At 36.3% G+C, this 25,761-nt stretch overlaps 1 protein-coding gene across 1 annotated transcript in view; it reads right to left on the bottom strand.

Moving 5' to 3' along the window:
• Positions 1-8,179: 8,179 nt before the first annotated feature.
• The window catches only part of dos (daughter of sevenless), a 73,259-nt gene continuing 55,677 nt past the window's right edge, over positions 8,180-25,761 (bottom strand). Inside the window, exons 5-6 of the mRNA XM_083124231.1 lie at positions 11,595-11,767; positions 8,180-8,598 (exon numbers count right to left, since the gene is read on the bottom strand). Of these exons, the coding sequence (XP_082980357.1) occupies positions 8,353-8,598; positions 11,595-11,767 (419 nt within the window). The 3' untranslated portion in view covers positions 8,180-8,352. The remainder of the gene's footprint in view (positions 8,599-11,594; positions 11,768-25,761) is intronic.

Below are 25,761 nucleotides of genomic sequence, written 5' to 3' on the forward strand. Positions count from 1 at the left end.
ATAATTCTTTCAGAGAACTTCTCCGATTGTTTGAAATGAAAAGGAAACGTGCACTGAAATTCCAATAAAAGTTTCCTTCCACTTGTAAAATGATTTTGGGAATATCAATGATGTCTTCCACAATTATAAGTATTATATCACTTCTTATTAGAGGTCTTCTTCTTATGAAATCATGCTTAATAGTGTTCGAAGCATTCAAGAGAAAGTTTGTCTTGTCAACAAAAATGCCGAAGTTCATTTGATGAATTCTTTGCAAAAGAGGAGTTATGGACACATGCAATGTTCTTTCTACAATAGTGACTAGTTTTTCATTGCTAAACTTCTCGGAACATATGAGTGAAACCAATGTGAGTACGTCATGGTGCAATTCAGTTGTAATTGGAGAAAAGCGTTGAGAGTGGCCTTCTTTAATAAGAAAAAGTAGCAGCAGCAGAAGCGGGCAATACCTCATATTAAGTTATATACCTTGCCTCATAACGAATGGTTTCACGTTATCAAAGTACCTAAAAGAAATATATATATATTTGACATATGAACTTCAAATAAATAACTCTGATGATACAAATCTAAACAATAATAATAGAATAAAGCGAGAAGTTAACCGCAGGTTTAGAAGTAAAAAAAGAGATTACTTGAAAAGCAAAATTAACGAAATTGAAACAAACAGCAAAAATAAAAATATCAGAGATTTATATAAAGGTGTAAATGAGTTTAGAAAGGGGTGGCAACCTAAAGTAAACTTGATAAAAGATAAAGACTGTGATTTTCTAGCTGACCCAAGCGATATTCTAAATAGATGGCAGAACTACTTTAATGACCTTTTAAATGTCCATGTAGGAGATAAATCGGAAGTAAATGAAGTACACACAGCAGAACCTTTAGTTCCAGAACCTAACTTAACTGAAGTTAAATATGCTATTAAAAGGCTAAAGAATAACAAAGCACCTGGCATTGATTTAATACCAGCTGAGTTAATTAAATATGGTGGAAATTCATTAATATGTCAAATTCATAAATTAATTTGTTTAATATGGAATAAAGAAGAAATCCCTCAACAGTGGAAAGAATCCATAATTGTTCCTGTGTTTAAAAAAGGTGATAAAATGAACTGCAATAATTACCGTGGAATTTCTCTACTCTCAACAACATATAAAATATTATCTAACATTCTTTTAACAAGACTAACCCCATATGCTAATGAAATTATAGGTGATTATAATCATCATAATTATCAATGTGGATTTAAACGTAACAGATCAACTACAGATCAAATTTTTCACATCAGACAGACACTTGAAAAAAAGTGGGAATATAATCAAAATGTCCATCAGCTATTCATTGATTTCAAAAAAGCATATGATTCGGTCAAAAGAGATAAATTATATAATACATTAGTAGAGTTTGGAATACCTAAGAAGCTTGTTAGTATGATAAAAGTATGCACCAGTGAAACAGAAAGTAAAATTCGTGTGGGTATTAATATGTCTGACAAATTTACTATTCATGATGGGTTAAAACAAGGAGATGCATTATCTCCCTTGCTCTTTAATTTTGCTTTAGAATATGCTGTTAGGAAGGTAAAAGAAACTAAAGAAGGACTAAAATTAAATGGTGTGACTCAGTTGTTAGCATATGCAGATGATGTAGACTTACTGGGGGATGATGTGAATACAATTAAGAATAATGCTAAAATATTTTTCAAAACTGCTAAAGAGATAGGTTTGGAAGTTAACAAAGAGAAAACTAAATATACGCTTACAGGCCGAAACCAAGTGTTAGGTAATAATCAAAATCTAATTATTGATAACAACTCGTTTGAACCAGTTTCCAAATTCAAATACTTAGGAGTAATATTAACAAATGAAAATTATATTAAAGAGGAAATAAAAAGTAGGCTTAATTCAGGAAATGCATGCTACTTCTCTCTTCATAAACTTTTGTCTTCTCGTTTAATATCTAAGAAACTAAAAGTTAAAATGTACAAAACAGTAATTTTGCCTGTAGTATTATATGGATGTGAAACTTGGTCCCTTACATTGAAAGAGGAACATAAATTGAGAGTATTTGAAAATAAGATCCTTAGGAAAATCTTTGGACCTAAAAGGGATGAGGAGACAGGTGAGTGGAGAAGGTTACATAATTTAGAACTACATAATTTGTATTCATGTCCAGATATTATTAGAATAATTAAATCAAGAAGACTTAGGTGGGCAGGCCATGTGGCACAAATGGGAGAGGAAAGAGCAGTTTACAGGATTCTTGTTGGGAAACCTGATGGTAAGAGACCTGTAGGAAGGCCAAGATGAAGATGGAGGGACAACGTTGAGATGGACCTAAGGGAAATCGGTAGGGATGCAAAAGAGTATATAGATCTTGCTCAAGATAGGGAAAGATGGAAGGCCTCTGTTGCTGCAGCCATGAACCTTCGGGTTTAAGAAGGCTAGGGAGTGAGTGAGATAGTTATATGAACTTCAAAAATATGATTTTGGTTAGATCTTTCATTTGTACGAAATGTATTTATAAAATAATTAGTACTGATTGTTAATCAAATTTGAACTATTCACATATTTATTAATAACAAGGTATAAAACAAATAGTCAAAGCCGTCAGGGAGCAAATTCGACTGAATCCCTGTCGCAAAAACTCTCTCCTTGCAAAGCAGAATAATGTGTCGACAAGAACAATGTGCCGCATCATTAACGTAGACCTTAGACTCAAAGGTTATCGACGAACAACTGGGCATTTCCTCACAGCAGACCTAAAGCATAAGTGACAGCTGAAAGCAAAGGTACTCTTGTGCCGGCATGGTCGAAACGCCCACAGAAGAACTCTTTTTACGGATGAGAAAATGTTTGAAATAGAGGAATCCTCTAACTGCCAGAATGTTCATGTGTATGCTCGGAGTACTCAAGAAGCTAAGCAGAAAAAGAAATGTGTGCAGCGTTCCCATCATCCTGGTGTGGTGGGGCGTTAGCTTTGAAGGCGTCACACAGCTGCACTTTTGCGAGAAAGGGGTTAAAAACACTGCAAAAGTGTATCAAGATACCATCTTAGAGCCTGTGGTGAAGCCCCTCAATGAAACCTTGTTTCATGGAGAGGATTGGACGTTTCAACAAGACTCGGCCCCAGCACACAAAGCAAAGACCATCCAGCGGTGGCTCAGGAACAATGTGCCCCACTTCATAGCAGCTGACGATTGGCCCTCGAGCAGTCCTGATTTGAACCCACTGGACTACAAATTCTGGTCTGTGTTGGAAGGCAAGTTCTGTCAAAAGCGTCACCCTAATTTGGAAAGTCTGAAACGGACCTTCACGAAAGCCGCTGCTGAAATTCCGATGGAGGTGATCCGTGCTGCAATAGATGCATGGCCAGACAGACTTTGGGGATTGTGCCAAGGCAAAAGGTGGCCATTTCGAGCAAATGTTGTATTATTGTACATCTGAGAGGCACAATAAAGCTCCTTGACCTTTCAGTTGTCAACCCACGTGTACTGTTTTATTTCTACTCCGTGGCATGTGTATCAGAACTTATTGCACAACTAGTGTATATTACACCCCATTACTTGAATTTCTTCAGAAGTTAAGATGATTTTCATGTCGTGAACAAAAAATATTTTCTCCTTGGTGACGCTGTGAATCTTGTCAATGCTCACTGAGCAAAACTTCTTGATGAGCAATCACTTTGCGGGCTAAATGCTCCTATAATTGAACAGGATTCTACCATGTTAGTCACCTCATTTTAAGAATTCCACGTATGGGTCAATCCATACCAAGTGGTCCAGCACTCGTTGCTCAACCATTTTTTTTTTTTTTTTGTTGTTGTTGTAACTCCCACGCAAGGGTAATTCAAAACTGGTATTATTTTTTAATACTTGACTTTGTTTGAAAATGACGGTCATTTTTGTTTCATGGTTTGCAGCAATTTTAGCCTTTGCAGACAGTTGCAATAAGGCAGAGGTTTGTCTTGCACGTTGTTTCATTCATAATAGCTACAAACGGGCTTACTATGACATTTATATAATGTAATTAATAAACACAATGATTTTAATTGGATGATAGTTCATAAAACTAAATATATTTTTTGTAACTTACACTAACTTAAACTTGCCTCTTTTTGCCCAAATTCCCCCTGTTGTAAATTTGTTATCCATGGAATATCAACCTCGAAATACTTTTTGAAGGTACCTCTCACAGGATACTCTTTGTGCTGTAAATATATTTTTATTAGGTTCCACACCAGAGATATTGGGGGTCCAAATTTTGTAAAAATTAAAAACTAGCATTTTCCAAGATATGTAACTCAAAGAGGAAATCATTAACAGAGCTCAAATATTTTCTGCTAAAACTTTGGATGTATATGTTTTCTCTAAAATAATTATAACAGTGATATTATATTACTTCCCTACTAAAATAAAATCTTGAACTTTGATTTTTCATCAAAACTGGATATCAGTTTCGGCCATAAATTTCTGCCATTTGCAATAGGGATGTTGAAAAAAGGCACAGAACATAAAGTATCTTGAAATGTGCTGAAAACAATGTTCTTTACTCCAGCTTTCTATCATAATTATCACAACTTGTCTGCAAGTCATAAAACAAAAATGGCTGCCATTTTCAGTCAAATTTTAGAAAAATGATGCTTTTTTTGAACTACCCTTCCATACGGTAACAAAATAATGAAAATTTTAAAAAATGGTTGAGCAACCAATTATTGTTTTTTTTTTGGACCGTGTGATAAAGATTGACCTGAATCTAGAATAATCCGATGGAAATCACAGCCACAGTCATTACTATTAGGTATGCTTATAAGCTCGAAATGTTATAAAAGAACCATTTATATAAGCCTCAATACTGTTGCATTATACACATACAATTTAAGGGCTGTGACTCAAACTAAAAGGATACTTAAATTATTTTTGAACACACCCAGGGGCGCCGACTTGTCAAAATTATTGTGGGGGGGGGGGCTCTGATCACTGAAATAAATGATTGAATGACTCACTCCCTCCCTTTTTTAAAAATAAAACTTACGTCTTCGTATAGCAGTTTTTAAGCAGCTTTTATATTCCTCATGCAAATGAAATGTAACATGAAAAACGTGTGTCTGCTCATTTGTTTTTTAGATAACAATTAACATCTTTATTGAAAAGTAGGCTATGTATTTACATTAAGAGGACATGTTGGGTGGTCAGCTCAACTTGCTTTGATCCGGAGGTCTCGGGTTAGAGTCCCAGCGAGGGCATGGGTGTGTTTTAATGTCCGCAACAGACTTGTAAAGAAAGGACATGTGACGGGTGTAAAGAACCTTAGTGTTGACGTACCCATAAAAATAGCGAATATTTACAATATTTAACAGTTTTATTTAATTATTTACATAAATGCTAACACAAATCGCAGGCAAATAGTTTTACTTTTTTGTTCTTGCTACAATATTTTACTTCTTAAATTTAGTTTTGCAATAATAAATAAACACATAGCACGCCATGCTTAACAATAATGCCTTTGATCATAGCCGTTCCTGCTTTCGCAATACAGACTTTTCATAAGCTTTCCTTGCGTACTTTACTGCAAGCCAGTGTTAAATAAACTCAAAGACTTTAGAATTATTTTCCCCTTATTCTTTGGACTAGAGGAAGAGATTTTGAGGATAACTAAATATCGTACATATCAATATTGCCTGAAAGTCGTGTTTACGACCTCAAATTGTTCAGAATTCACTAAACAACATACTGGTATAATTGTCATATCACCTCGTTATTTTGAAACTCTTTTTAGTAAAAATGTTAACAATACTCATAATTATATAGGTACTTAGTATATAGTGATAAGCAGGGAACGGAACTTTAGGTAAATAAATGTTTTTTCTGCGATAAGATAGAGACCCTCGTTTTTGCCAAAATACTGACCATAGCCTTATATGTCAACTCAGCAAATTTTATTTTACATAAAAACACATATTTTCCAGTTTTTCGTATGTAAATACATATTTTGCTAATTTTCACTTTAAATGCATAAAATCAGTCATTGACTTCAGCTACCTCGAAATCCTCGAAGGAAAAATGTTCATTCTCCGCACCTTTTACATATATTATGCCCAGAACTTTAAAAAAATTGTATCAGTTGTAAATGATCTCGATAAAGAAGACGCATATAGAAGTCTAAAGACATTCTGCAAGAACTGTTGAAGGATCCCTCCTTAAAAGTTGAATTGGCACACATCTCAACAAACCTGCCCTTTCTCTGTAATTCCATACGAAAGCTTGAATCGTCCGCGAAGACTTTTGCAGCTTCCGTGGGTGAAGTCCGTATAGTAGAAACGAAACTGAAAGAACTCACTGGATCTAACACACAAGTGCTAATGTCTAAATGTACAGACATTTTTGGGGAAAAAACATGGTTTTCAAACTTTGTGCTAAATTGCACGTGTTTTGGAAGGTAAAGGAGAGGAAGAGGAAGCTTTGGAAAATTTCAGCGTTAGTGACATTTCGTGCTTCAAATATGCAAGAATTGTTTTTGTGACGTGGAGCGATCTTTCTCACAATATAAGATGCTTTTTGAAGATAATCGTCACAGATTTACAATGGAGAATTTGGGGGGAAAAAACTATGGTGATTCACTGAAACTCTTCCAAAAAATAGCTCGCTAAGAGGTAAGCATTTAGAAACAGATTTCAGGTGTTTAAAATGTATATAATATTTTGTTTTTGTTACCAATGTTTTTTTTTTATTTTTGTCACATATTTTTTCTGTTTTTATCACATATTTCCAACATTTTTGACACCTAAAAAATAAATATTTCTGAGTTTTTTAGCACATAAAGTTCCGTTCCCTAGTGATAAGTCATGTGTTTTGCTGTCTCCGTTCATAGACCCCCCCCCCCAAAGTTGATGGTTTAGCCGTTTCAGCCCCCCAAATTTGATGGTCTAGAACATTTCAAATGTGTATTTAAAGTTAAGTTCATGTGGCACAATTCAGAGTAAACTTTACAAGAGAAGTAAAATAATACATTAGATCCTCTTAAGCAAATTATTTGGGGGCTCTGCCTCTACATCGTTAACATTGCACCCATGAACACACCTACCTGTACACACTGGTATAAAAGTGAATTAGTTTTGCTTATGCTTCTGAAACTTTGGAAAGAGTCCAGCGTAAAAGCTGAGTATCGGCATCTTTGTTACTGCCATTGATTTGTTCACACATTTTACGGACTAATAAAAGAAATAAGAAAACAAATGTTACTAAAAGCAATATATGTTTGATAACCATGCTGCACAAGTAAATTGTGGTTCAGTTCTTTACTCGTTAATTTCTCTTTTTAATGTCAAAGTTTGATGGACTAAAACACTAAACCAGCATTTGCCATTTTCAAAGGACAGAAAATGCATCATTGTGAACATAACATTTTTACGACCAGCCAACCTTTTACAGAATATTTGTCATAAGAGAAAACATCCCTCGTAATTTTACGGTTTGAACTTTATTGAAGAAAGTATTTCAGTTAAGGAAAGGATGCATCAACAGTAAATCTAATGGGCATTTCTTTCACAACATGTAACTGTAAATATTCTGTAACTCCGGCTCACTTTCAACACCCTTCCTCATTTGTTTCTATCTTTACAGCTGTTAATCTGTTCTTTTGTCTTTTAGTGTTGTTTTCATTTACGATAATGGTTTCCGTTTCATAGACCTTCAACCTCAAGTTTATTACATCATATACTGCTTTCTTTTTCTACGAAGAAATGAAATGATTACATGTTTTTAGCATGCATGTCTATCCAAATATCTGTACATTTTTTAAATGTACATAAACATTTTAAAGGATTAGTCTGTTGTGAAAGAAATCTGGTGAATGCTAGAATTTATATATAAACTTATTAATTAAATTGTTTATATTAAAACTGACTGTTCATAACATCCATATCTAACTATTTTCTTTTCGGACTCAAGCTTCTATTATAGACCGTATACACAAGCACAAAACAAGTATGATTGACATACTTAATCCTTATCAATGTTTAATTTACATTGGTTTTAATTATGTCCGGTTAACTTTTTTGTGTTAAAAAGAAAATTCAAGTTTAACACCTGGTGCTGAATTAAGTAAAATTGACACATGCAAAATTTTGAGAAATATAAATGCAATATCACTATTGTTAATTGTTCAAATAAAACAAGCAGAAATAAAATACTATTTAACTTTATTGGGAAAAAATTATAAAGCAACAAATCAATGTAATCAATTATATTCAATGGCACTGTTCTTAACATTCTGTGATATATTTTAATTGAAATGTGGCACACAAAATACAAAGCTTTGGCTTGCATAACAATAAAAACTAATCAAAGCACTGTCATCATGATTCTGTACTTCTTTCATCTTTTTTCCTATCTTCTTCTACCTTTTTTTTTGTTCTATTAAAAGCTTCAGTCTTCACAAAATCTACTGTCTTATACACTGTTGCAGTTGATTGCACTCTCTCTGGTGATTTGGGACTCTGGGCGCTGGCATCTGAATCCAGATCCAAGTCCAGATACTGGAGTTCCTCGAATTTCTTTGGTGGCTGAGGAAGAATCTGGCTCCCTCGCAGGAAATAATATATCTGGAAATAAATTGTAATGCAGATATCAGCATGACAGTTCGTCCATTGAGAATGAAAGGGTTCTATCTCCAAATTGTAAAGGAATCGAGATATTTTAGCTGTGATCTATTTAGGATGACATTGTTTCATCTCTGCTATCATCTGATGCCATCATACGAGGGTGGATCATTAAGTATCGCACAACATTTTCTTTAAAAGGAAGTTTAATAGGTAAGACAACATAAATTATACACATTGAAACCCCATCTTTTAGCTACTTTCCGACATAGGAGCCAAGCCTTTCAACATATTTTTCCCATCGTGGCACTAGTTTCAATATACCCTGTTCATATAACTCCGTTAAATGGGAATACAGCCATCTGCGCACAGCCGATTGCACTTCTTCATCGGAACTGAAACGTTGGCCACCTAGGAATTTCTTCATTGGGCCAAACAGATGAAAGTCTGAATTGTTGAACCGCCCTGACAAGGTTCTCAGATGGATCCGCCGGTCATTGAGAATTGCCTGGTCAATGGCTGTAACATTCATTTTCGTTGCAGCTTTTACTGGTCGCCAGGAACGGGACGAGTCAACAAGCTTCAGACGGCCTCCTTGTAAGAATGTGCACCACCTGGAGATGTTGCTACGGTCCAAACAGTCTTCCCCATACACGCTCGACATTTCCCTGAGAATTTCACTTGGGTTTTGTCCTTTCGTCCACAAAAAACGAACTACAGCTCTTTGCTTTTCACACGTTAACGACAATAACATGCGTGCCATTTTTGTTAAGTAGTTCACGCTTCTGCCACAAGAGTTATACCTGATCAAACAAATTCTGTCTCTAGTGCGAACTTCAAACCATACATCTGTAAAATTTCAACGTCCCAGTCACAATAACATCGCGGGAAAAAATTGTTGTGCGATACTTAATGATCCACCCTCGTACAACCAATAATGATATATTCACAGACCTTTTGGTTCATGTACAGAATTCGAAAGCAGCCATGAGAATGTAAACTCCAACAGCCAATGAAACCTTAGGACAATTTTTCAACCAACAACAAGCACCATCCGATTTATGAGATGTGCATTCTTGTGGGAGCTGCTCAACAGAAGTAATGGTATTCAGTTCTTACTTTTGTTGTTAACAGACAAACATTTTTGAATAGTAGTAGTATCAAACTAGTTTACTGATTACCCAAAATATGAATTATTTACTTCACTTTGCTACCAAATGACAAATTTACAATGAAATTCTTTCATCTCCATCTCGTTTCCAGAATGTAGTGTTCTATCTACAGATAGAACACTGGCACTCTGAAATCAAAGCTATTGCAATTTTTCTATCTGAAATTTCAATTATTAATTACAGGATAAGTAACTAAAGAAACAACTACTACTTTTTAGACAGGCTTCAACATATATCAGTCTTTGCAATGATACAAATTTTCAATGCAATGGTGACAAAGATCCAAGTAATATATCAAGTCAAACTTGAAAGGAATCTCCTGAAAAAACAAATGAAAAAAAATTGACAGAATATTTACATTCTCAATGGACTTCTGGAAATGAGAGCATACAGTAGAACCCCAATTTTACGTTCCCAGATTTTACATTCTCCAACATTGTACATTCAATCTTGATGGTCCCAACATTGCAAAATGTTACAAAATTTTCCTCGATTTCAAGCTTTTTCAGGTTGGTCCCTTGAATATCGTAAAATCGATGTTCCACTGTATTTGTGAAACTTCAATTATGTGAGAAAACTGTTAATGGTCAAGAGATTCCTGTTACTAACACATGTAAACCAATTACTAGCTTTTTCAGCGAGACTACATTTTTAAAGGTTCTATTTATTTCGGTGACCCATAGCCACCGTCCGCTTGGGAACTTGTTGCTTCACTGCTGAGCTGGCTTCCGGTTCCTTTCGTTTCCCTGCATGCCACTAGGAGCACTAGTGTAGGCAGTTCATAGGGGCCATCGAAATTAATAGAACCTTTAAAAGTAAGTCTTGTGGGGGTAAAGTTGATATCTGGTTTATGTGTATTTATTATACAACCAGGTACTTTATTCCCCAAACATGAATTCCTAATAATTATTTCAATGAGAGTAAATGTAATAAAAACTTGCAAACCTAAAATGAATGGCAGTTACCATTGGTTTCTCTTCTATTTACATAACATTTCAGTGGTTTTGATCTTGGGCAAGCATTCGTATAACAACATCATAGCATAGAATTTACTGAAAACACATGTGCTATGTATAAAAAAGCACTTGGAATAAACATGCACCCATGCTGCAACATTATATAAATAATTCTACTATAGAGCAAGGAAATGTAACAGTTCACCAATAAGTAGGGACATGAAGTTTTAGTTTTCCCTAAATGTAGATGTTACTTTTTACTGCAATTTGGTGTTATTTTTCGCGGTTTAGAGCAAAATTCGGTGTTATTAATAAATCGGTTTATTTTTACATGCATTTTACTGTTCCTTCTATGCTTATACGTTTTTCTGGAAAATTGAGAGAAGTTTTAGTTTCATTACAAAAAAAAATTGTGGCTTATTTTTTTTGAGAAATGACCAAATTTCTTCAATTTGAAAAACTATTTCGTCTCATGGGCCACTAAATATGAAATGTTTATTGAATGATAACACTCAAATCTTTGAACACAATCATACACATCACGTTTCTCTAACAATAACAAAAAAATCCCTCCGTGAACTCAATATCCTGTATTCTGTACTAGCCCCCCTCCCCCCCAAAAAAACAACACAGCAGGTGTTTCTCCCTCAAAATTTTCCCGTTCCAACGAAAAGTCTCTTCTGGGAAGTTCCCCCCGCTTGCCGAGCGAATTCAATTTCAGGACAACGTTAAACAATGTCAGTCATGTCTGTGCCAAACTGCAAAATGAAGCGAGACAATCTCTTTTAATCAAACTATCACCAGCTAGACTACAAATGGCAGACCTAATAGCGCAGACCAAAAACTTCACGTCCCTACCAAGAAGACATACCTGTTCATCAGGTGAGTTCCTGAGGTTCATGCTTCCCTCTTCATCTGAACTAAAGTGGTCTGAATGTTCTCCAGCAGGTGGTGCAGTAGGACTAGGAGCAGCACGTGTTGTCCGAACATTTCGACTATCACTATGTACCCGACATGGTGGAGATGCAAGTTTAAAAGTACTCTCTGAAATACGGAAATGCATTAGAACTGTTACCAAGGGAGTACAGAATTTGCAACTACAATTTGACATATTTCACGAAATGAGAGGCATGATAGTAAATAATTAGAGAATCTTAGTACTCACATTTTCCGTGAATCTGTTTTTAGTTTGTGGCAGTAGCTACCGAAATTAATAGAACAAACTAAAAACTGCTTTGTGGAAAACATACTAAGTTTCTCCGTATTTATATAATTTGAAGCAACTACATACAATCACATAATACAATAATCTTTTCACAAGTTTTCAATTATAGCTTTCATTTATCAGGAACTAAAGTGCACACAATTTCTATACATGGTGCTGCCTCACTAACCATTGAAAAGTCAACTCATAATCTCAAGTGCAGGGTGTTCAGCATAAAATTATACCATCAACTAATTTCTAATTATTTTATTCATTCCAAGTGTCAATAAGTTGAGCTGTATTGCATAAGGGTGGTATAATCAGATGGCACAAATTGTTTTTGGCATATTGAACTGGTATCAACCATTTATCGCTGCTAAAGTAGGTTAGTGTCAAGTGGCTACCAAAAACAAGTGTCTGCTAGTGTTGTCATTAACTTCCTTGATAATAAGGATCACATGATTTTTGTGGAACATTTTTTCATGGCAATGTCTTATTGGAGATGTCAACAGATAGTTTTTGGCTGCAATAATATCCCACTGACTACCACCTATAGCAAGCTGGCAGCCTTCATAGTTCATCAAAACCAATCTGCACCAACAAAAAGTGTGGAGGGTGGGGATGATTTAATCGAACCACTGTTATTTTGAAGGCACTGAGAATGCAAATGCCGATCAACAATTATTAACTCAGTTCATCGAATCACTATTGGAAGAGAACGAATATATATTGTTGCTTATTTTCTTAATAATAAACTGTGTAATATGCGTTACAATAGTCAGATGTTTTATATAAGCAAATTCAATACACACACTAAATTGAAAAAAAAAATATTTACTTCTTTTGTTATTTTCACAATTTTAAACTTAATTGAAAAATAATTGTTTTCCGTCATTCCCAGCAATAAGTTCTGACATTCATATTGTGAATTCGAAAATTCAAGTATAACGCACTTAACGTAGTTTTTGGGGTGAAAATGACTTTTCCCTAAGTTCTCTATCAACGTCCATTTCTATGGTCATGAACAAACATGGCAAACTCAAAATAATTGTTATACATCTAAACATTTTATTTAAACAGCCACGATGTAGATATTTTCATATTCTGTACCAATATCTATATCTGAACTGCTTAGTCTTATGTAGATGTAACTCTTACTTGAAGCAAGTTTTCTAATAATGAATTGATTCATCTCTGTGTTATTGATCTGCGAGACACAATGTAGGATCACTCACCCCTTTTTTAAGGGTGAAAATGCCCCTTTTTGACGTCCCTAACAATGTCTGTTTACAGGGTGCCCTCCACCCTGTAATTTTTCCATCTTTTGAGACAATTTCAGGGGGGAGGGGGTCTTGGTGGAGCATTTTTTGCATCCAGGGCTTCCTTCACAGAGACCATTTATGCCGATGAGTCAGTGGGATTGTGAATTTATAGATATTGGATAAATTTCCACCCACGAACAAAACTTACTCCTGCTAGATCCACGATTACAAATGACCCTAACCTACATCCAAACCACCAGATTGTACTTAATTTATCCAGCCAAGAACTCTCCACTGCCAAAATGGATGTCTTATCCAAAGGCCTCACCTTATCCCTTACAACTCCCTCCAATTAATTCCATCTCCTCCTTGATATCCACACCTTTGCCCGTAACCTCCAATGACAATATTTGTAGTAGGGATGGGACAGATGAATCGGCACTATCGGTATCGGCCAACATAGGCACATCAGTGTATCGGTAAAATTACTGATTATTTTACCAATCTGATATATCTACATGGTGAGAAACAAAACATTTATTAACGAGGTCAAGGATCATTTGGAATTTTATATCGGATCGATAGAATATCGGTTATCGGTAAATTTTATATCAGTATCAGCCAAAATTTCATTTTGGCCCATCCCTAATTTCTAGGCAAAATACCCTCCTTCCAGACTACAACCCACAAAATTCTCCTCCAATTTTTGCCCTTCTTCCTCCGAAGATTCCTTACCTGTATACCAACCACCCTCCTGAAAAGTACACTTCTCCAAAGTTATCTGACAGCCCTCAAATATTTGTACGTTCAGAAGTTATTAATGTGACAGCACAGAGTAGCCAACTTTACTATCAGCACTAGACAAAAAACACTACGACTGCATCTTCATGTCTCATACAGTAATATTACAATTTGTGAATTGGCTTTTGCAAAGTTACAAACTCAGTTATATGTAATAGATAAATACTATATTTAGCAATTGTAGATTTTGATTCCGAGACCATTCTTATGTTTGTTAAATAAACACAATACAAATCTCTCTTTCCACCTTAGAGAAGAACTATTACAGAAATGTCAGTCAATGTGCAAAACAGTAACAGAGAAATGCACATTTCCTCAGACAATTCTAGCAGACTATACTCAAGCTGCAAGCATGAGATTATGAAACAAGAATAACTGAGCTGCTCAGGAGTAAAACTTGATAACCCACACTCCATTAAAAATTGAGTTAACATTTGTGTCGCCCCACTTGACTGCAGCTTTTTCAAGTACTAACTGTTGCATCTGTGTAAGATTAATCTGCATTCAACTCCGTTTACTTTAAAATATGTTGTATTTCCTTCTTTAAAAATATGTTATTGTTAATATCATATATGTAAAGGGTTTTAAACTGAATTCTTACTGAAAAATAATTTAAAGGATTTTGGTATCTTTCTAAAATACAAGAAAATTGTAAATTGTTGTAAAAGTTCTGTAACTATGAATGTATAAACAACCATATTGTTGTTGCGTTGGAAAAATGTAAACAAATTTTTTGTATAAAAGCTCTGTACACTTGTGGGACACTGTCCTAGTTGCTGAAAGGCTGGTGATTCAGGGGATAGTTGGGAAAATATCTTGTCGCGCTCTTAGGGGCAGCTTGGGAGTACTAGTATTTCTAGGCAGATATTTCTAAACCCAATGCTAAAAAGGGGCTCTTCTGTATCACCACAAGACCAGGGTTTTAAACTGCGGTATAACTAGAAGCACATATTTTTGGTAAATAAAAAGGCAACATTTCGGTACAAAATATATATATAACCAAATATTAGCAAGCAGATGGAGGACTTCCCCTTCCCTTTCAAATACCATTCTGTACATAACCACCGAACTCGGGACCTCTATTACTCAAGATTAGTCTGTCCGATACCCGGTGGAGGCAAATGGCACAGTGGTTCGGATCCCACTTTCAACTGTAGGTCCAGTCCCGATTAGACTTCCTGTGCATAAAGTGGACTTCAAACAACAAATCAATCAATCAATCAAGATTAGTCAAAAGCAGGCACGTATCTCAAGAAATATATTTCGGGGGGGGGGAGTCCGAACCAAGTCTCAGAAATAATAATAATATAAATGATGAAATTAAAGTATTCACATTAGATTAATGACATTAATTAAATATGTAAATTAATTAATGTATTATTATTATTACTTGAATAGGCAAAAAGACGGTGTAAGAACAGGGATATAACAACACATATTCTTTATCTAGCTTAGGTGTAGTTAATATCGCAAAAAAATTAAATGAGAAATGAATGTCAAATAGATCAAGGATCGAATATTTATTGAATATGAATATGGTCCTATTAAATACACATACATGTCATTTAGACGATTAAGAACGTGTTATTTATGGAATCATGTCAGCCAAGACACATTTTCACCTCACTCAAGGTCAAGGATTATGTGAATTCAATTGAAATTGTACCAATATCTACAATTGAATGTGAATGCGGGTTCCGTGTCATGAATCTAACCTTTACTGAACAGAGGCAGATTAAATATTTGGTGGAATCATAGAATACATTGCCGTAAATCAATTTCAGTGTTGGTGTTTTATTTTCATTTGGTATGAGCTCAAATTGCCATTTTAATCCTTCGTTTTAAAAGTAATTCAAACACAAAAATGGTTATTGGGGGTCATTTTGAGTTTTTTCTACTTTATTACTACCTTCATTTGAATTTTTTATTTTCTAAAAATTTCGGGGGGGCTGTAGCTCCTTTAGCACCCCCTCTGCGTATGGCAATGCCCTCTGGATCTCCCTCCCCTAAATAGTCCTCGGCTCAAAAGTGACAGAAAAGCCAAGGTGAATTCCTTTTTATAATCTCTAATTCTCCGAAACTATTCTTTTTGGAATGAAAAAATAGATATTAAAGTTGATTTCCAAAAAAAAAAGAAGAAGAAGAAGAAGTATTGAAGGGCAATAACAGGGAAGTTTTCCCTTTGTAAAGTCTGCTGGGCGGCTCACTGGCCTGCTGGAAACTAAGATTAGGTTCCTGGGCGTGTTTTGTGAGGTCGGATTTTTGCGGCCTTCTCTCTTCATAAAGCGGCTCTGGGGTTCACCCATTCTCAAATAAACACGTAACATTGAAGGATGCCTGCCACCTCTAGGGGCGGGGGAGGCTAAAGGAGGCTGGAGCATGATGCTTAAAAACCAAGGATAGAGAATGAAAGTGAAAATAAAGATTGATTGATTTGTGGTTTTAAGTCCATTTTATGCACAGAAAGGCTAATCGGGAGTGGACCTACAGTTCAAAGTGGGATCCGAACCACTGTGCCATGTGCCTCCAGTGGAAATAAAGAGGCAACACAGACTGAAAGAGAGGAAAAGGAAGAGGAAAACCAACCAAAATAGACTATAATAACAGAGTGAGGGGTGGATTGAGAGAAATGAAGATAAACATTTCTCACGATTGAGTGAGAAAAGGAACAAAGAAAAGAAACAGTACAGAACAATAAAGAGATAAAGGAAGGAAGAGAAACAAAAAGATAGGCATGCAGAAAAAAACTATAGAAAGAGAGAATGAGAAACAGAAGCAAAAGGTAGAAAGCGAAATAGAGAACGAGCAAGTGGAGGGAGAGAGAAAGAGAAGGGCAAGAAATGAAGGAGGCTCTATATCTGAAGAGCCAGGGAGAGAGAGCAAAGAACGCAGAAGGGAAAATGGAACAAGACCTAATCGTGAAAGAGATACTATGGTTTTACACACACAGAGATAAAAGAGTTATAAATAAAAGTTAGTTTTCTGTATTACAAGTTCTAGACTCTCCCAAGTATCATTCCAGCTCAAATGAGGCGAAAAAAAAGTCGCCCTAGTTTCGAGTGTAAGCGAAATTTTAAAATTTTACTCGCTAAACTGCTGGAAAAGGAACACAATTCAATTGTATTCAAATATTATGCATTACTAAGGAGGGCTTCCCAGGTGGCTTAAAAGTAACACCTTGTAATCAGAGGGTAGTGTTGCTCACGGGACGGGACAAGCCTTTTGAAATTCGAGACGGAATGCCTTTCTCGTCTCGTTTTTGAGACGAGACACGAGACGGGACGGGATGGCTTTTGAAAAGTCTCGTCTCGTCTCGAATGTCTCGAAAAAATAAAAGCAAAATATTTGATCAGTTGCAAATACTTGTTTGCTTGGAATAAAATATTTCAATTAGAAACCTTGATAAGCGTGTATTAAGTCAAAAGAAGACTATTCTAGAGAGATTAATAAATGAATACCTAACTTATTTTCTATACTCTTTCGAAACACAGCGTTACTGCCCATTTTTTCCAATTTATTCCAGGTTAATAACTTTATGTTACGATAGTACTCCAGATACTAATACAATTCTGAATAAAATCAAGTAAAAGAGCAGGTAGAGAAGGTGGAAGGAGGGGTGAAAACATCGTGGCGTGGAGTCCGAGATTTATCTTGTAAAAATAGTGTCAGCTATATAGGTTGGAAAGATAAACGGACAGGATAGGGTTTATTATTATTATTATTTAATTTTTACATCAAAGGGAGTACAGAAGTAAATGTTATTAGGATGTAGGAAACATGGCAGTACAAATTGATAAGTAGTTGTTGAGAAAGTTATTAAGGAGTTCAAGATATTAGCAAGACTAAGAGAAGGGGATAATTAGATACAAATAATCTTGTATTATCCCACTCCGAACAGCTGAGAGCTAAAGAGGAGGAGAAAATACGGGAAATATGGAAATAACTAATTTGGTGATTTTAGTGTTTACAGGGAACCATGACAATTATTTTACCACATGATTATTTGCACGGGTTGCGAAATTATTAGAATGTTATGGAAATTTCGGAAATGTCTTTGTTCAGAAAATTCTTGTTGTTTCCCTCAGGCAATCTACAGGTGGTTAGATTCGATTTCTTTACGTCCGTTTGAAGATTATTTTCAATGCTTTTTTTATTTATTTATTTCTTATTTAAGGAGAATACTATTCCTTGGATTGTAATAACGAAATACCGAGGCTGATATAGAATAGATTTCAAATGAAGAAGTGCACAAAGTTCTGTATAATCGTCGTAGAAGAAAACGTTGTTCTACGAGGGGACTCCCCGATGGTACAGTGCTAGCGTCGTCGCCTTGTAATCAAGGGGTCCCGGGTTTGATACCCGGTGAAGGCACATAGTGATTTGAATCCCACTTTAAACTGTGGGTCCAGTCCCGATTAGCCTTTCTGTAAATCAGATGAAGGAATGTTGTAGCTGTTATTTTTATTCTGTGAATTTAGCCTTCAAAACAAATTTCACAAAGTAGTTTTATCAAATTTCAGAGGGAAGCTGACAGCAATGTCAGGGTGGCGGGAGCCTGTTTATGGCCAGGGTGTATTCCGAGACTATTTTTCGCCGTTCCCCACTGACAGAGGTTTCGCTTTGAACAATGGACACCGTTGCTTCAGGGGGGCAAACACCAAACACAGGGGCGAGGCTGACCTGCAGTAGCGGGTAAGTGCCATAAATCCAGGCCTGAGGTAGGAATGAAGGTTGATTCAAGGGAGTGGCAATAAAAAATCTGTAATTTGGTTTGCTTGCTGACAGGAAGTTTTGCAGGAAAATCTGAAGAGGAAAACGGCAGGCTTTGAATGAAAGAGGGACAGTGAACACAAGTTCTTTGTATTATTCGCCGACACACTAGCTTCCATTTCGAAGGTGAGGCTATCAGCAGCGAAGTTATTAGAGGGTTGGAAGCAGTGACGACGCGAGAGGGGGGCAGGGGGACGCCCCATGTCAGATACTTCGCCCCCCCCCCCCCGGGGCACCCCAACTGAAGTTAATTAAATATCGAATTATAAGAGAGTTCATTTATAAGAGTATGACGATTTTCACCTTTTCAAAGTGGTGTATTCTGCATGATATCACTTTCCTGCTTCTAATACCAACTTGATTAACAAATATTGATTTGTTTTAGTATATACGTATATAGCTATGTGTGTGTGACTTTCTTTCAAGATTCGAGCGCCGACCTGGGTATAGGTGATTTCTCATTCATTTATGTCCTGTAATAGCCGAGATTAACCTAAGTTTTAACCAGTTTTAAGAACTGGGAAAAGGTGTTGAATGTGGATGGTTTTAAAACATCACGAATATTTTGAGGACCACAAGATATCATCTGTAGTACGGGTAAATTATTCTAATCGTGGTCGTTAGTGACAACGCTAATTATTAAAAGACATTCAAAGTTGATTCAAGATTTGGCTGGTTGGTAGATTTGATGTTTTAAGTCCACTTTATGCACAGTAAGGCTAATCGGGACTGGACTTATAGTTTAAAGTGCCTCCACTGGGTATCGAACCCAGGACCAAAGGTGATCGAAGAAAACCCGTCACTCCATGTCAGTTGTTGTGGATTCATCGCGGTTTCTTACTATTCAGGAACTTGAATTTCGAGATGATGAGTCTGAGGAAACCTTAACAAAGGGAATTTCTTCGATACTCTTGAAGTTAATGAGGGGATATTATTTGGAAATGTATTGAACGTGAACCTTAAAATGCAAATTACACTGAAAATTCGATTCAAAACATATCGTGGGCATTTAAAAGAACGCTTATTAGGATTTGCCACTCTTCAATGATTAGATGCAGGTTCGCTCTTTCTCGTACATATCAAAATCGAAGAACTTCTTCCCACGAACTCCATACGTGCCTGTAATTGGGTAGCACAGACATACGTTGGAATGGTAGAGTATGAGTAAGTAATGCCAGGGTCAGAATATTTCTTGAATTATGAGATAACTGAAACCTTTGTCTGATTTTTTATCCTGTGATAACATTTCCCTGAAAGGTGAAACACAAATTTTGCCCAAAACTCTTCAGCGTTACGAAGATGGTTGTCCTTAAAATCTTTGAAAAGGCTTGCTTGAAATTGTGACGGTTGATATACTTACATAAATATCATCCCGCCACAGTCACTCTCTTCTCTTTATTTACGAGAGTGAGATATGTCATGCGCCGAAACAATTCATGGATCATTACGTAATGTATCAAGTTGCGCAGTTTTTCAACAGAGGCCGTTCGCTGCCTCGGCTCGTCACTCGCGCATGCGTAATGTAGACTCGTCGTTTGACCAGCGGTGGGAGCTGAGAGAACAAAGACACAAAAGAGAGATCTCTTACACGCGTTACCCAGGACAGACCAGGATTACTCGCCAGCCGGAGCGGAGACACGAACAGGTATATACAGTAGTTCGCGAAACAGGAGCCCGACCTTTTCTTCCCCTTTGTGGCGTATATGGCATGGCATTGTAGCTAACGTTATACGTTTGAGCAGCCCATTTCGTCCTAGTCATCAGGACTTTTTGCCATTACATAACGGGGAAGGAAGAAGGTCGATATGGGGCTTTTGTCAAATTCATTGTATTAACAGGCATACGCGAATTGTGTAGTAACCGATTAATCCTTCTAAATTGTTGAGCCACTTATTTTTGAATTGGTTATTACAAAGAAATCAAGTAGTATTAAATCATATTTTTTTGTGTGTCTCTCCACTCCGTAACCGGCTGGAACATTGCGAGTACCCCCTTTTATTTGATAACCTGATCAATGACTTGTTTCGGCAACATCTCGAATACTTTTTCCACAATTGTTGAGACGTATTTCATGACAGGGTGTAGGTATTTATATTTAATTGTTTTAATATTTGATGAAGATTTGGGAAGGGATTGAATGCATATATATATATATATATATATATACAAACTAAATTTTGGGGAGAGATCATTGTTATTTATTGTAAGTTGTTTAAATTGGAACTATAAATAAGAAAGGATAAAGTAGGGAATAAGCGAAGGTGAAAGTAGTACTTGGAGGTTCGTTTAATTCCAATTTGTAAACATTTATAGACTTAGCAAATTTTCATTGAACTGTTACATTTTGCATAATTTAAAATATTAAAAATATTGTTCTGATCAAGTCACTGTTACCCTTTTTACAAAAACTAATCTGTCTATGAATAAAAGTTTGTTTAAATGGAATATTAATTTTGATCAATTCAAAAAATAGACTAAGTGATTATTCTTTTGCAAAAGGACTAGACGTAGCGTAATCTAGTGGATTGGAGAGAATTTATCTGGGTTGTTTAGGGGCGTACGTAATTTTCTTGGGATGGGGAACTAGACGATTCCCCCACTTCTCAAGAAGTTTACGTTAACCCAGATTGCATGCACTCGGCGATTTAAGTTGTTTTTGTGTCCTGGAGGAAATCAAAAAACGAATCGATACACGAAGTTCAGGGTCCTACACTGGGCCGGGCGAATTAACAATTTACAGTAGCCGTTTCTACAACGTTGTACGTTTCAATATTGCCTTTTTGAAAATTTTGGGTATCGGGTAGCCACGGTACGTGCAAAATTGAAGCGTAATTAAATAAATAAATAGTATTCGCCACAAAAAAGATGGTAGCAGCCATGGAGAACTTAAATTGCGGAGTGTAATCTTTAGTTTTTTTTCCTAGCTCCTTTTGACAGACTTATAAAATTAATTGTTATTTGTAGCCTTACTACGTCATGTCTCAGTTTAAGGGCTTTGTTCAATTAGATCCTACAACTACTCCCAAGCGGCCAGATTATGTTAAAATGCCCAAAGTACTTTTTACCCCACCCGCCCAAACAGGTGCGGATAAATCAGACATTGAGGACCCCAAAGAATCGGGATTCAAATCATCATTGTCAAATAAAGTAATGTTACGCAATTTGGATGCCGATATCGATGCACTGTCTTTATGTAACGGAGAAGATAGTAATAATTTATTCTTCTTCGTCTTATCAGTTCAGCTGATTGTCAGCGTAAATATGTACCCAGAATCACTAATTTTGACGAATGTCCTCAGGAAAACGGGGGGAAACCTCAAAATGTTGTGGCGTGAGGCTTTGGCTGCAAACGCATCGTGGTTGATGGCGACAACTTTAAATCAGGTCACAGGCAATATACCTATTTCTAGTGTTTCTAGACTTAATAAGCAGTGCTCTAGATGTTTAAAATGGGGCCATGTTAAGGCTAACTGCCGTGTTAAATTACCGCCCAATGTACGGTCCGGAGGCAGATTTAATCAGAGCATTAATAAGGATCGTAGACAATCTGATTATAATGTAAACAACTAATAACTTTATGCATTAGACATATAATGTCACCTTCTGGTAGCAATGTACATCTGTATATGTTAATCATATGGTATTCTTCTTCTTCTTCTTTCCTATAATTCTTGTTTTTCCTTCTTTTCTCTTCTTATTAGTAAATTTTGGTTTGTATTTATTTTCATGTTATCATTTCGTGGAGAATTGTACCGTGATGACCTACTACACCTATTGAGCATATCGACGTCTTCTTTGAAGTGCCCTGCTATCAGATTCTGCCTTTTTGCCTGTAGTCATACGTCTCCGTCGTCTATCTGGAGATCTTCGCTCATCAACTGCACTAGCCAAAATGGATTTAAACCTTCTTCTACATAGATCGTCACCTCTGCATCTCTTTGACTCCTGATGGATAAGGATTCTAGTACGGATACTTGGGATTAGTACCGATTGACTCTGGTGTTCCTCAGGTATGTTTTGCAGATATAGTGTTTTACGACGAAGAAGAAATTACGATACGTAATGTGCAGATTGTGATCAAAATTTAAGAAAATTGCCGCATCGTGACCTTAGTATACTGTTTGAAATGCCTCTAGTGATGATACTTCCCTTGATGAAAATGTATTGAAGTATGTCTTTTGTTATAAAACGAAATTACCTTGTTCAAGAAGATGGAATGGTTTAAGGATTCCTTGAAACGGGTTTATATACACGTTTTCCCTTATAAATGTATGAACTGTATTGGATGTTACCGATTACAGGATTAAACATCCCCTTTTCTTATATGGAATATTTCGTCAAGTTTTTCTCTTCTTTGTGTACCTTGTGCAGGATGCATAGGGATTCTTAGAAGATGATTGTAATTATATATGAACATTTATTAGGATTTCTGTCACCAGAAACTCTATTGTGTGACATCATATGATATATGGAAAAAAATTTATTTCAACACCATTGAATTAATGGGATTTTATAAACTTGAAATATATTTCCTAGTGCAGGAACTTTGTTAAAAAAGCAGGACACCTTCTTTAAATTTCTTCAGTGATATAATAAAATTGTGTGGTGCTATACAGGTGTTCCTCATTGAAATATATAGGTGATATATATATGTATGTATAGATATGGGCTCATAATGCCTCTTATTATTACTAGTCTTTCATTATCAGAGTACTATAATATATTTATTTATTGTCATTTATATCTTGGGATATCTTCTCCCAATATTTATTCAGATCAAATCATATAATCTTATTTTAATATTGTCTTATAGCCTTTTAGGCATATTTATTAAAATGTGTTACTTGCTATATTTGCGGAGTGGATCTCCTCTAATGCATTGTTGATTGCTTACCACAAGGATGTGTATATTTCTGTATCCTTAGTGGCTTATATCTAATCTTGATTTGGATCTCAATTATCTATATAATTAATTCAATATCAAAAAAAATTTCTTGGGTATTGTAATTCATTATGGGAGAAATTGGAGAAAATTTGCAAAAAACAAACAAAAAACAAAAAGAGTATATCCAAATATATAAAAAATTTAATTGCTGCAATTTTAAGAATATGTATTTAGTCATTTTAGGGGTGTAATTTTATGGTTTTCTATTGTTAACTTTATGCCTGTGTGACCTGGATTTTTCGGAGCAGAGGGAGGTTGTGACGGTTGATATACTTACATAAATATCATCCCGCCACAGTCACTCTCTTCTCTTTATTTACGAGAGTGAGATATGTCATGCGCCGAAACAATTCATGGATCATTACGTAATGTATCAAGTTGCGCAGTTTTTCAACAGAGGCCGTTCGCTGCCTCGGCTCGTCACTCGCGCATGCGTAATGTAGACTCGTCGTTTGACCAGCGGTGGGAGCTGAGAGAACAAAGACACAAAAGAGAGATCTCTTACACGCGTTACCCAGGACAGACCAGGATTACTCGCCAGCCGGAGCGGAGACACGAACAGGTATATACAGTAGTTCGCGAAACAGGAGCCCGACCTTTTCTTCCCCTTTGTGGCGTATATGGCATGGCATTGTAGCTAACGTTATACGTTTGAGCAGCCCATTTCGTCCTAGTCATCAGGACTTTTTGCCATTACATAACGGGGAAGGAAGAAGGTCGATATGGGGCTTTTGTCAAATTCATTGTATTAACAGGCATACGCGAATTGTGTAGTAACCGATTAATCCTTCTAAATTGTTGAGCCACTTATTTTTGAATTGGTTATTACAAAGAAATCAAGTAGTATTAAATCATATTTTTTTGTGTGTCTCTCCACTCCGTAACCGGCTGGAACATTGCGAGTACCCCCTTTTATTTGATAACCTGATCAATGACTTGTTTCGGCAACATCTCGAATACTTTTTCCACAATTGTTGAGACGTATTTCATGACAGGGTGTAGGTATTTATATTTAATTGTTTTAATATTTGATGAAGATTTGGGAAGGGATTGAATGCATATATATATATATATATATATACAAACTAAATTTTGGGGAGAGATCATTGTTATTTATTGTAAGTTGTTTAAATTGGAACTATAAATAAGAAAGGATAAAGTAGGGAATAAGCGAAGGTGAAAGTAGTACTTGGAGGTTCGTTTAATTCCAATTTGTAAACATTTATAGACTTAGCAAATTTTCATTGAACTGTTACATTTAAAGGCCTGCACAAGACCTGGAGCAGACCCGTTCGCGAGACATCGCTCCTGAAATGCCATGCAACCTGCGCAACACCCTCGCTTGAGCAGCTTGTATGCCCACCTGCACAGATCGTTCCTGGCAGGCATTGTAGACCCGCCGGGTACCCGCAGTCTTACGATACCTAGTAGGTCTCAGTTCGTTCTTTCCATCAACTGCAGACCCCTCCCTCTGCATGACGTAGTTGCTTCGAGTAGAAACTGCACCTGGCCCACACCGTTCTGCAGTGTTGCCAACTGCAATAGATTTTCACTACTTAAAAAAGGGAACTCGAAGCTTCGTAAGCCACATCACCAATGAAATGAGATTTACGAATGTTGCTACCCCCCCCCCACACACACACACACATTGAAATAGGTTTTCCGTGGCACAGGATCCATAAGTATATGTCGTAAACAACCAATATACGTATATATAGTGATATAGGAGAGGACTGAAACATGTCACGTTCGACGCTGAGGTCGCGAGTCGAACAACACACTGTTCTACTGCGAACACCAGGGCCGTAGCCAGCCAGGGCCATTGCCGTTACCCTCGTTTGGGGGGTAGGGCCAAGTACTTGGATAAACGTGCCAACAAGAACAATCACAATAATAGTAATAAAGTAGCATGAAAGGCATTATAATCCTCATAAATCACGCAAAAAGGGGGTAGAAGTCGGTTCTCACGCGCATTTGTGTTGAAACAGAGGATTAGAAATATTTTTTTTCAACACGTCAATTTCACATTAGCTAATAATGGAAAACAAGCACACAA

Source organism: Lepisma saccharinum, chromosome 6 (assembly GCF_977018435.1).
Source record: "Lepisma saccharinum chromosome 6, izLepSacc3.1, whole genome shotgun sequence".
Taxonomy (NCBI): Eukaryota; Metazoa; Arthropoda; class Insecta; order Zygentoma; family Lepismatidae; genus Lepisma; species Lepisma saccharinum.